Source organism: Malaclemys terrapin, chromosome 4 (assembly GCF_027887155.1).
Source record: "Malaclemys terrapin pileata isolate rMalTer1 chromosome 4, rMalTer1.hap1, whole genome shotgun sequence".
NCBI lineage: Eukaryota > Metazoa > Chordata > Testudines > Emydidae > Malaclemys > Malaclemys terrapin.
Window position 1 is genome coordinate 133,584,134 of NC_071508.1, and position 13,474 is coordinate 133,597,607.

At 40.9% G+C, this 13,474-nt stretch overlaps 1 protein-coding gene across 6 annotated transcripts in view; it reads left to right on the forward strand.

Annotated features, from left to right (window-relative positions):
- The window catches only part of KLC1 (kinesin light chain 1), a 126,985-nt gene that overhangs the window by 24,989 nt on the left and 88,522 nt on the right, over positions 1–13,474 (forward strand). For all 6 annotated transcript variants that reach the window (XM_054027448.1, XM_054027446.1, XM_054027449.1 and 3 more), the window contains exons 2-4: positions 4,130–4,391; positions 9,224–9,454; positions 11,115–11,193. In XM_054027448.1, coding sequence (XP_053883423.1) covers positions 4,131–4,391; positions 9,224–9,454; positions 11,115–11,193 — 571 coding nt within the window. In that variant the 5' untranslated portion in view covers position 4,130. The remainder of the gene's footprint in view (positions 1–4,129; positions 4,392–9,223; positions 9,455–11,114; positions 11,194–13,474) is intronic.

Genomic DNA, 13,474 nt, shown 5'->3' on the forward strand with positions numbered 1-13,474 from the left:
CTTAGCTATTCAAAATTAGAAAAGTGTTAAATGTAGCCAGAGTCTGACAATTATTTGATCACTCAAACAATGCAGATTGTATGTACAATAACTTCCCAGTTTATTTATCTCTTCATGCACAAATAAAGTGACGATATAACATTGTAGAAGCAGTTGCCTTCAAATGTTGTCTTCTCTGTGTAAGGAAACTTCACACTGGAAAAACACCAGTCTGGCTTTTCTAGAATCTATTAAAAAAGCATTTTTTGGCTGAAACTGGCCACTAAAATTTGCTTCAGATTTAATGTTGCCCAGTGAAATTTGCCATATTGCTCCATGATATAATGGCACTTCTTTTTGGGGGTCGGTTGGGAGAGGAACAGCTTTACATATATTTGCACTTCCCACACAATCTTCATAGCCTATTTTACTAACTAAACTCCAAACCCAACCAAAGAACAGAACAACATAATTGACCCAAAAAAATCAAACCGGAAGATAATATGCATATTTAAAGATGAAACCTTAATTATGTAGCAGTCCTTCCAGAATATATTAGAATACAGATACTCATTCATTAAACTTAGATACCAGCAATATAATCCATAGTTTCCATATGTTATCAAATATCTCTTTTGTCCTCTATTTTATAAATCATTCTCTCAAGCACTTTGCTTTTCAGGTTGAATTGTCTTGGCTAATTCTGACAGGATTTGTCTGTCTTTACTGTAGTTTCAAGGTTATTGTACACCTAAATGTCATTTAAGCGGCCATTCTCTTATACAGATCCACAGAGATGGAGTCTGTTCCTTTCCTGGCAGTAGACACACATTAGAATTCTGAATATTGACATTCACAATTGAGGAGATTCTGAATGCCTCCATTCTGCTGCTTTGTCTCCAGATTGTGGATTTGTCACGTTGCCTTCAGAAATCCCCCATTTCAACTCCTTGGGTTGGTAATTCACAGATCATAGATCTCAGAATCTGGATTACATCTGTTAGTATTTGGTTTTAGAATCTGATTGCCTCCCTTTTAAGACCCCAGGATTGGAGCAAATGTAAAGTCAATAATATGTTTTTAGGATAATCAAAGTCCGGTCTGCAAGTCATGACTGTGTTGTTTTAAATATGTTTGTCTGCACTGAATTTAAAACTTAATTCTAAACATTCATCCCTTGTCTCCTGAGGGTTCCTGTTTAGGGAAGGTCAATTTACAAGCTGCTCTGTTGGACCAGATGCAGCTGCTGCTGGGTTCGACTCTCCTAATTACAACATTAATGTATTCTCTCAGAAATGTGTGCCAGTTTCTTCATTCTTAATCAACCCTTCTCCCCATAGTAACAAGTCACAGCATCCATTTTGCATCTCCGATTTAATTGAGCATACAAATTGCGTCCCATAAGAAAAACCCTGTTAAATGACACACACTATACAAACTAGTTCATTTATTTTTTCCACTCCAGGAGATTGACCATTTGCAGCGTGTCTCACTTTATAACAGATTTGTTATATTTTCTTCTTATATGGTACTGTTTTTATCAACAAATGACTATTCAGCTGTCTGTCTTCATTATCTGGAATCCAATTAACTTTTGCTGCAATGGTTAAAATGTATAGCTCAGCAAAAACATTCTCGTCTGTCAGTTTCCTGTTGCTGTCTGTTTCTGTTAGAGCACATTAGACTCACCACCCTTTTTCTGCAGAATATGGGGACATTTTTGTATGCAGTTTGCTTTTGAAAATTTCAGAAATAACCCAAACATCTGAAAAACACTTAATCTTTAAAATCAGGGGGTCTCTAATGTGAAATGAAAATCTATAATGGCCAGATGTCTACTGCTATTTACCTTCATTTCCTTACTGACAAAAAGGATTAAATGTTTTTGCATTCAGCTGGGAAATAATTAATTTTGGGGAGAAAGGGAGCATGTCAAATTATAGGTGGGAGTGGGCAAAAAGAAAAATTGGGTACTGGTTTAATTGTAATAATTGATGGTAAAAACATAATACCTGTGAGGTTACAGTACGTATTACCTCTTTCATTGTTTGGAAAGTTTTTATATAAATTAAAACATTTAATAATTTCTCATATCTTTTCTTTCTGATGCATCTCTTTAAAATCTTATGCTAAATTAGTATTCACTTAATTTTAAAATAAAAGTTTTAAGAGTTTAACATAATTTTGAAATACAAATAGAATATCTGAATGCTGGGTTTTTAAAAACATGATACTATGAGGCTGCTAGTTAACATCTTACTCTTTCTTTTGTTGTCTATCAGTTGTTTCATGAAATAAAGCATCTTACTACAATAATCAGCAATTGATACGCTTATTTACTACACAGTGCTAAATATATTGATTTTAATATACAATATAGTCATTCAAACATAATGGCCAAGATTGCTCAACTTGAGACATCTTAAACTTGCCTAATGTTCAGAAGGCATGTGCTCAGCATTCTGAAATTGTAGGCCCCTCTTTAAATACTTCAAGTTAGGCACCCAAAGTCATTATTCACTTTTGAAAGTCTTGTTCAATATATTTTGAGAACTTTAGTTTTAAGCAGTATGTGTAACTTCCACTTACTTTGTAAAATCCTTCCCTGTATTGAAGTATGTTTGTTTGATTTAAGCTGTCATCCTTAGGATTTCTTAACTATTAGCAGAGGTTTGCTGAAGTAGAATGATGGTATTGGTTGGTATTCTTCCCCGCCTAGCTTCTACTATGTCAGTGTACCAGGGAGTACTAAACATACAAATGTCACCTTGCTAGCTGCAGAGGAACAATTTGTCTGTTCTACTGTTACATTAATTTAGAGTGAAGAGGTATACAGGACGTTTTGCTTAGGATCTGATTCTTAAAAGTGACAGGATGTCCTATGTCTTCTGTTGTTAATTCCACATCATGCTTTTGCTTCTCTTTTTATTAACTGAAGATTTAACATCATATGAATCCCTTTTGCATTTTGTCACCTTTCTCTTACCTCTGTGTAGTGTAAAATATTGCTTGTCACTATTCCTCTTAATTCCTTTTAACAGTGAACTCCTGAATTCCTTTAAATAATTGGGGCATTAAAGTATTTAGTAATACTAGTAATATAACAAAATGAAGAGGTGATTACAGTCAGCTTCAAACATTGTAATATATAAGTGCTTTCTTACAAAATATGGAAACTGTTAGGCCTTTTTTAAATAGGAAATTTAAAAACAGTTTCATCTCACAATTAGATGTGCCAATAGTTTCAGATCCATATGTACCTTGAGGTTACTACTACTTTGACCAGACTAGAATTATAAACCTAGGCTAATCTTAGAGTCCTGCTTTTGTTTTATGATGTAAAGGGAGTGTACTGTTCCTGGCTGCTGGGAGGGAGGGTGTTCTTCCTCCTTTCTTCTCCCCTCTCAGTAATGAAAGAGAATTCTGGTGGTCAGTCAGCCACCTTCATGGACAAATGCAATTCCTGTGTTTCACTGATTGTATGTTTATGGAAATAAATTGTGGCTGATTCTGGTCCTGCATCACAGCTTCTATATGATGTTGAAAAGTAGCCACAATGGACTGGGGAGAATCCTCCAACATATAGGTGGCAGATGTGGCCCCATACGGCCTCCTTTTATGAACCGCAGCATAGAGGAAATGGTGGGGTTGGTAGTTGTACTTAACACCACAGGGATTTTGGGCTCTAGTACATGAACAGCTGTGAATGAAGGGGTGGTTGTAAAATAGAGCAGCCCCTGTGCTGTTCTAACTTATGTCAGGGACCATGAGAGAGAGAGACAGGTGATTTAAAGGAGAGAGAGCACAGAATCTGCCCTCTTGTTGGGTGGTAGCTGGAAATTCTTCTACCATGTATTGATATATTTTTGGTTTTCAGTTCTTTTGCTTATGTAAGTATCTTAATATAAACTTTGGACAGAGATAAAATGTTGAGAACTTTTGATATTCAATGACAACATTTAGAAATAGTGCATGAAGTATGCTATGTACAGTACATACACACAAATATATTTTGAATAAACATCTATTCATGATTAACTTAAATTTAAAATGCACATGTATGCAGGCTTTATTAAAACTAAAACATTAATATTCAGTTGATTATTTTATTTTTGTATTTGTTGTTCACTGTTGTACTTTTTCATTACAGAATGTATGACAATATGTCCACAATGGTGTATCTAAAGGAAGAGAAGTTGGAGAAGCTTACTCAAGATGAAATAATTTCTAAAACTAAGCAGGTGATTCAGGGACTAGAGGCACTGAAGAATGAACACAATTCCATATTGCAGAGCTTACTTGAGACACTGAAATGTTTGAAGAAAGATGATGAAACTAATCTGGTGGAAGAAAAATCAAACATGATTCGAAAGTCGCTGGAAATGTTGGAACTTGGACTTAGTGAAGCACAGGTAAAATTGAAGCAGGGGATATTTCAAGCTGTAACTGCAGTTATGATATGAAAGCAAATGCAAGCTTATATCTCTTTGGACTGTGCTTTAGTTAGAGGTGTAGAATTGAACACTTGGATATCAATTCTTAGACTTATACAGAACTTATTAAAAATTAGCAGCGTCAGTTTGCGTTCAGAAGTTTTTTAAACCTGATTATCGCTTATAGGGAAGTAGGTTTATATAACTATATAGAGCAGGGGTCAGCAACCTACGGCACGCGTGCCAAACACAGCACGCGAGCCGATTCTGAGTGGCACGCAGCTACCTACCGTGGTCCCGGCCCCACTCAGCCCCCCCGCCCACTGCTCTCCCCTGCGGGGGCAGGAGACAAAAACTTGGTTCTGTGGCAGCCAAGCTTCCCCCCTCCCCTGCTTCTTCCCCCAGTGTGATGCTTTCCTGCCCCTCCTCCTCTCCTTCCCTGCGCCAATCAGCTGATGGCCCTAGCGAGGGGGGAGGGGGAAGAGCAGCAGCATGCACACAGCTCCATAGAGGACGCAAAGAGAGGTAGGGACGGAGCCTGGGGGAAGGGGGTGGAACAGGGCATATCCCTTCCAGCCCCCTGCCCTGAGCCGCTCAGGGCAGGGGGCTGGGAGCACCCCCACGAGCCGAGCACCCCAGCCCTCTGCCCTGCACCCCCACACACACCCAGCCTTCTGCCCTACACCCCCCACATACCCCACCCCTCTGCCATGATCCCTGAAGATAATACTCATTTTGCTAAAGGAGTAATCTAATTTCTCCTTTCACTTTCCCACCTTCACCAAACTTTCTCAAGAGAGTAAGTTTACAGAAGGCTTCAATTCGTTGTAGTATGTTATAAATCTGATGGCTACAGGCATTGTGAATAAACTGGACAACATTTTTGCCTGGCTTTCCCAAATATACTTGAAATTTTGCATGTACACCTGGTTACGTGCAGATGAGCTAATTACTTAGCCATTTTTTGCACGTGTAAAATACGTGGAAGGGCCTGCTGAAAATTTGATCTTCTATGTAGATGGATTGGTATATGTAAATATAAATATGAGCCTGAAATTGATAGTTGTTTCCTGAAAGTTTATTCAACATATGAATACATTTACCCTAAAGGTATCCTTTAAAGAACGATACTATCTTCTAAAAAAATGAAATTTTAGTTAACATGAATCTTGCATATAAAAATATTCAGGTTCTGAAATGCTCAAAGCTAACTTTAAGAGAAACCTTTTCATGAAATCAAGGAAAGTGAGAACATAATCAGGGTGGCAAACCCCTTCTCTGTATAGCCAAATAAGCTCTTTAATTATATGTAAGCCAGGTTTACAGAAGTGAAGGCCATAAGCTGCCTGTGATCCATACCAGTTTTCACACTGCTATCAGTGGGAGATTTGCACAAACAATGAGGGTAGAATATGGTCCTTACATAGTAGTTAGTAAAATTACTTTTTAATCCTGAGGGCATTCTGCGCCAAAAAACTTAAAATTCTGTGCACAATATCTTAAAATTCTGTAAATTTTTTTTTTTTTTTTGGTCAAATAAATGTGGAGGCTCGAGCATGGCATTGGGGAGCACAGGCCACCGGCTGCACAGAGGTGGGAGATCACTCTGCAGCTCCTCCCCACCCCGCGGGGCATGGACTAAGCGGTGAGGCTGCACCCAACCCTGACAGAGCACAAGGACTGGGCCTGCCCCCAAAACACTCCAGAGCCTGCCCCTCCATGCCAGGTGCACCAGGTGTGAGCAGGCAGGCTCAGCCCAGCAGGATCCAAGTGTGGAGGGGCTTAGTGTGGCCGGGAGCAGGGAATCCAGGTGTGGGTTGAGAGGTTCTGTGGGTGGCTCAATGGGGAATCTGGGTCTGGGGGAGATCTGGATGCACGGGCTTGTTGTGGGGTTCTGGGATTCTGCAGGAGGGGTCCAGATGAAGGTGGTTGGGGCTCAGCAAGGGTGTGGGGGGATAGAATTTGGTATGGGGGGGTTCAATTGGGGGGTCCAGATGCTGGGAGAGTGGGGCTCTGTGGGGTGGGGGATCTGAGTGTGGGTGGCTCGTCGGGCTGGTCCATGTGCAGAGGGGTCTGGGCACGAGAGGGTGTGGATGCACGGGGATTAGGCAGATGAGGGAGCAGCTCCCCATACAGTGATCCCTTCCTCTCTAGCTGAGGAGTGATGGTTTGTAGGAAGTTTCCTGCAGCCTGGAGGGAAATCTGGGGTGGGTCTGACTCAGCCCTGAATGCCGTGCAGGGGAAGAGGAAGTCCTGTTTTCCCAGCCCAGCCAGGACTAGCAGCTGAGCCTGGCTCAGAGTAGGAGCCACCAGCTGGATCTTCCCCAGTCTTGCCCCGTGCCCTACAGCAATTTACTTCTCTGCTGGCTGCCCTGGGCACCCAAAACATACTGGGGGTGAGGGTCGCATGACTGCTCTTGTGGCTTCCCTTTGCTTCCCTGTCAGAAAGTCATTTTTCTGTGGGTAAGCAAAGAAATCTGTGGGGGACATGAGTTCTGCACATGTGCAGTGGCGCAGAATTTCCCCAGGAGTAACTTTTGCATTTAGCATCATTAATGAGAAAAAACACAATACAGGAGGTTTTTAGATAGCCACTGCTCTTTGTCCTTTGTTAGGTATATGTGTGTGCAATTACCTGTCTTGTATGAACAGTTGTAATTGGACACAATTGTATGTGCAGGTCAGATATATAATTGCACACCTTAGATTATTTGAATCCTATAATTATTTCCCCTTGAAGCATTATTAGGCTGGAGAATTAATACTCTGAGATGAATATGGGCAGTTCATAAACCTACCGTCTCAGACAGTTTGAAATAGGTGCTCAACTACTGCTCTATTTTGGGTTACATTTGGAAGGTTTCGTTGCACTGTAAGGGCTAGAAACTTAACACATATATTAAAATGGAAGCTTATATTCTACAGAATGTGAATTTTTCATGGAGGCTGAATAACATAAGCAATTAGGATTTAACATTTGCATTTTGCTTTCCGGTTTGCAACCTTGCAGTTGCATTTACATAGGTTTTTGCATATATGTTAGGTTCTGTGTGATCTTTGTCCAGCTATGCAAGAAGGATAGGAGACTTGATGATGTGATTTAATTAGGCCACAACTTTATTCCTAAATGTCTGGGAATCCTGGCAGAAAAAAACTGAAGTGCAGGTAATTCCCTAATCATTTACATATATGTGGGGGGCTGCTGTCAGCCCTCCTTTTTTTACTCATTCTGGTACACAGCCAACCTGCTGCTGGGACCTCACCATAACCCCCTCAAATGAGAGTTAAGGGGGCTATTGAGGAGGAGAGAGGTCGACTCTCTGCTATACCTGTCAGAGGAACCCTGAAAACCCCTGATCACCTTATCCCTGCCTTACGGAATACCTGCACTGGGCATCCACCCCAAGCGTACATAATAAGTTGCAACATCATAGCCGAATCTCCGTTCCATATATTTTGCCCCAACTAAGCTCCCAACCCATTGTAGGGAATGTGGAAATCCCACCCCCCACCTCATATTGGCCAATCTGGTGGGGGGTCAGAAGGATGGGAAAGAATTTTTCCCCTCACCAAGAAAGGAGCAACTAACATAATGGCCACAGTGGATCATGACTTAAGGCAGCTAGTTTGTCACGGATTCTGTGACTTTCCACGACCACTGTGACTTCTGCAGCAGCTGGTGCGTCTGCCTGGGGGACACCTGAGCAGCTCAGGCAGCCCCTGGGCCAGTCACACCAGGCGATGCTGGGACAGACTTGGGCCATCACGCCCCCTCCCAGCAGCAGCAGTAGTTTGGGAATGGGAGGGGGCAGCGGGCATGGGATGGGGTGAAGGCTCTGGGTGGCGCTTACCTCGGGGGGCTCCCCGAAAGTGGTGACATGTCCCTCCCTCAGCTCCTAGCTGGAGACATGGCCAGGCAGCTTTGCACGCTGCCTAGGCGCCGGGGTGGGGGGGGATGTCGCTACTTCCAGGGAGGCACAGAGCCAGGTAGGGAGCCCTCCCCGAGCACCTGGGCCAACATCCCCCCCACCCCCAAGCACCCGTGGCAGAGTGTCCCCCTCCACCCCCGAGCATCCACAGCCCCCATTCTCCCCCCCAAGATTTAGTCGGGGATATATAGTAGAAGTCATGGGTAGGTCACAGACTGTGAATTTTTGTTTACTGCCCATGACCTGTCTTTGACTTTTACTAAAAATACCCATGACTAAAATGTAGCCGTAACCAAGTCAAAACCTGGTATTTTAACTATTTCCAAGGGTGGCAGGTGTGTGCTGCTCTGCCTTGTTCAGGTAAAAGAGCGTTTTTCCTGCACCAGCGTGGACATAAATTGTCCCCCTTTTCTTCTGGTCACCTGGTGGAGATGGTTCAGTGTCCGCGTGCTGAATCTGCCATAACAAGTAATTCTGTGGCTGTGTAGCCCTTAAAGGGGCCACATACCATTTCTGACAAGACGGAAAACAGCCTGTATTATTTCACGTGTGGAGAGGTCATTTCCAGCTATCAAAGTACATTACTATAAACAGCAGTCAAGGTAGCAAACATATATAAGCTGCTGTATGCTACATCAATAAAAGCAATCACAGCACAGCATAGGGGTAAGAATTTCTTCAGATTAGTCTCAGCTGAGCAGGTAGCAAAGATGGCAGAAGTAGAGAGAAATCAACAACCAAATGGAAATTATGAAAGGGGCCAGACAAACATTAACAGATTTCACAAGTGCAATGGTATCTATGCATGAAAAGCCTTCTATGTTAATATTAAATGAATGCATTGTACAGGAAGAATGTCTTGTAATCTTTCGTGCTTTTTAGGTAATGATGGCCTTGTCAAATCACTTAAATGCAGTGGAATCAGAAAAGCAGAAATTGCGTGCTCAGGTTCGCCGGCTATGCCAGGAAAATCAGTGGTTGCGTGATGAACTAGCCAGTACTCAACAGAAATTACAGAAGAGTGAACAGTCTGTGGCTCAGCTGGAAGAAGAAAAGAAACACTTGGAATTCATGAATCAGTTAAAAAAATATGATGATGATATTTCTCCATCAGTAAGTAGATGTGCATTCAAAAGCATTGTTTCTTTTTGTTAGTAAGCTGCCAAATAGCTTTTTATTCCCAGATACGAATTTTTAGCAGTTGAAACAGGCATTTCATATATAGATTTTAATTTGTTTATAGACAGGCACATTAGGAGATTGATTTCTTCATACACCTCTACCCTGATATAACGCTGTCCTAGGGAGCCAAAAAATCTTACCGCGTTATACGTGAAACCGCGTTATATCGAACTTGCTTTGATCCGCCGGAGCGCGCAGCCCTGTCCCCCCAGAGTGCTGCTTTACCACGTTCTATCCGAATTTGTGTTTTATCGGATCACGTTATATCTGGGTAGAGGTGTATATTTATATTGTCCTAATCTTATGTAGTTTATACAGTCACACAATAGAGAACTGCTTCCAAGAATCTTTATCTCAGGAAGACATATATTTTACAGATGATGGAGTAACTACACTGTAGACTTGAGGGGGTAAAAGTCCAGCATATAGTAAAACACTTATACCTAACAACACACTAGCTTAAAAATTTACTTTGAAAATTATCTTCAGAAAGCCATAAAATGTCTGTTTTTAAAGCCCACAATAAAAGGAGAATTGAGGATAAGATGTGTAAATTGTTGATATAAAAGGAAACTGCATTATTTGGAGCAGTCTGGAAAATGATTTTGACCTAGATAGTGGTCTCACTATTTTTTATTATTAAATATTTATATTAGCACTAGAGGCTTTAGTCAGGAAAGGGTCCCCATAGTATTAGGCATTGTGAAAACACAGACACAGTCCCTACATTTACAGTTTAAGAAGGGAAGTGACATATGAAGGGTCGGGAAAATAGGAGTGCAAGCAAATATGTACAGTTTTCATATACATATGTATACCCTTGCAAAAGTGATTTTCATAATTTTAAATAAAGTAAGTGCTTGGTAACCTATCTGCCCCTCAAGCCATCATTGGTTGATTTATGGGCATTATCACAGAAATAGATCTCATCTTGTAAGTTGTTACATTCCGGATGGTGTCTGTGTCTGTTTTATTTTCTTCTGACCTATTATTGCTACAGCGTAGGAGTGGCAAAATGCATGTGTTTAAACATGCTAACCAACTGCTAGACAAATCCTTTCTAGCACAATGTGAATACAGTGAATTGTTTTAGTCAGGTAGTCAGCTGCATGCAATGCAAGGAAATCTAAAAAAAAGCTAAAACTTTTTTTTCTTTTTTTTTTTTTTGGAGTCTTGGTATTCTTAAGAATATGGAATAGTACCTAAATAATTTAATAGGCTAAACAAGGAACTATAATCTTTAGACAGGATAAAATATCCTAGCACCTCCATGCTTTGGAGCAAAAAAAACCTTAAAATTTGGCAGGCGCATAGTGTGAGATCATTAGTGCCCCTTTTCCTGGCTTCACAAAAATCCACATCGATCTGACTGAGTTAAAAACCTCTGTAATAAGATTGCCAGTGCAAATTTAATTCAGCTGTCTTGTGCATATGCATTGAGATAGTCTTGCCCAGCATCACAAAGGACATCTTCGGTGCATATCTTTAATGTTCTTTAATCATAGATTTTTATATATAATTGTATATAAAAGTTTTCAGTGATTTTAGATTTAATAATGTAACACTCTGCTTGGGACTGGGGTTTGTATAGGAAGACAAAGACACAGATTCTACCAAAGAACCTCTGGATGACCTTTTCCCCAATGATGAAGATGACCCAGGGCAAGGAAGTAAGTGAACTTCAGATTATATAATTACAATATATTTCTGCAGAACAGAAGCTTGCTTTTATCTTCAGGGAAATAACCAATCATTAATTCCTAGAGTGCTCTGGTCCAGACACAGTGCAGCATAGACAACAAGGGCAATTGCAGCTTTTAGGATTTATTGTATGCAGTAAATTATGATATAATGAAGATAAAAATGTTTTCCTGATGCACTTTTCTGTAATTTCTTACTCCAGCACTGACTGAGTATGTTCATCCCTTCCAAAGGGTGGAAGACAGGAAAGCTGATTTATGAGGATGTTATTCCCACTACATAAAAAGGCTGGGCTAGTCTAAGCTGGTTTTTTTTTTTTTTTTTTTTTTTAAAAGCTTGTTAACTACCCCTGACCTCATTAGGAGTTAATTTCAATACAAAATTTAGGCAGTAGCTTGCTAACTTAGGCAGAGAAGCTTTAGATCCCAAAGTCAGGACCTGTTTCAGTCAACCTTGAGACTTGGTAGTCTGACCAGGTAGGGGGTTCTATGATGACCTGTATGGTTAACTTCCCTGGGCAGGTTTCCATATGAGGCCTTGTCAGTTCTATTTTTGTCACTCATAAGGAACACGATTTATTTATTTATTTTGCAGTTAATACTCCTCCAGAGATGTTATCCTCTCAAGGCTGAAGGGTTGATGAATTGGATGTGGTACACTTGAGTTACACCTTTATCATTATTTATGTTACCATAACAGCTAGGAGCCCCAGTTATGCACCAGGACTCCATTTCGCTATGTGCTTTATGAACATAGAACAAAAAAAGATGGTTCCTGCCCCCAAAGAGATTACACTTTTAAGTATAAGACAGGAAACAACAGATGGATACAGACAGACCATTGGGATAGGATAAAGAAACAAGACACTATTGGTCAGCCTATGGTGTCCACACACCAGCGGCCTTAACCATTGGCAATTTTTTTTGTAGGCATCAAAGAAAAGGAGAGTTTTAAGGAGGATAATGAGGTAGCTTTGCAGATAATTACCAGGGAGCTTCTCCTAAGTCTGCAAGGCAGCATGGGAGAAAGCATGATGGTACTTGTTTGAAAATTCAGCAAGTGTGCAATGGAAACTGTCACCATAGGTCCAATAAGCATCTTAGTCAACCTCTAGATAATAAATGATAGATGATGGGTCTTAAAGGGCCTTGAAAGTGAAGATAAGTAGTTTGATCCAAAAAGGAAGGGGGAGCTAGTGGATGCAAAGAGACAGGTAACATAATTAAAGTGAGAGCTTAGGAAAACATAGACAACAAAAAAGCAACTGCAGCTTTTAGGATTTATTGTATGCAGTAAATTATGATCTAATGAAGATAAAAATATTTCTCTGATACGCTCTTCTGTCTTTGCAGCAGTGTTCTGAATGGATATGAGTAGGGCAAGACTGCATTGTAAAAGACAAAGAAAAGCATGTGTGGTAGTAGAGATGTTATGCAGAAAGAAACAGTGAGATTTAGACATAATGTGGATTTGGGGATCTAGAAAGATCTGAGTCAGATAATGCCTGTGTTACAGGCTTGAGTGACAGTCAGAATGGTGGTGGTATACCCTGTGGGGGAACTCCGTTTTAGCCATATTTAGATTGAGATGACAGCTAGATGTCCATGAGCTGATATTAGAGAGAGAGGCTGAGATTTTAGTTTGGACAGAAAGAGGCAGATCTGTAGTAGAGAGGTAGCTCTTTGAGACATCAGCATAGAGATGTAGTTGAATTTGTTTGTAGATGAGATTGCCCAGATATAAGGTGAGAGGCAGAAGAGGGGGGACCAGCACAAAACACTGTGGAATTCCCATAGAAAATTAGAGGCTGGGGGTGAGGAGGATCCTCTGAAGGAGCAGTAAGAGGTAGGAGAAGAACCAGGAGAGGCCAGAGTTACAGAAGCCAAGGAGAAGCATGGTCGATAGTGTAAAAGGCAACTGACACATCAAGGAAGATGAGGATGGAGTACCGGTTCAGAGCTTTGGCTAGGAAGAGGTCGTAAGACACTTTGGCAAGAGCAGTTTCAGTTGAGTGTAAGCCGCGGAAGCTGCATTGGAGAGGCTCTACTATGGAATTAGAGGAGTGGAACTCAGGCAGCAATTGTAAACAGCATGCTCAATGAGCTTAGAGCTGAAAAGGAGATGGGGGTGGTAATTGGAGAGGCAATTGAGGTGAAGGTTGAGTTTTTTAAAGATAGGAGAGACTAACATATGTTTGCATTGTGAGGGGAAAGAGCAAGAGGCTTAATAACGAGTAAGGGAAGGGATGAG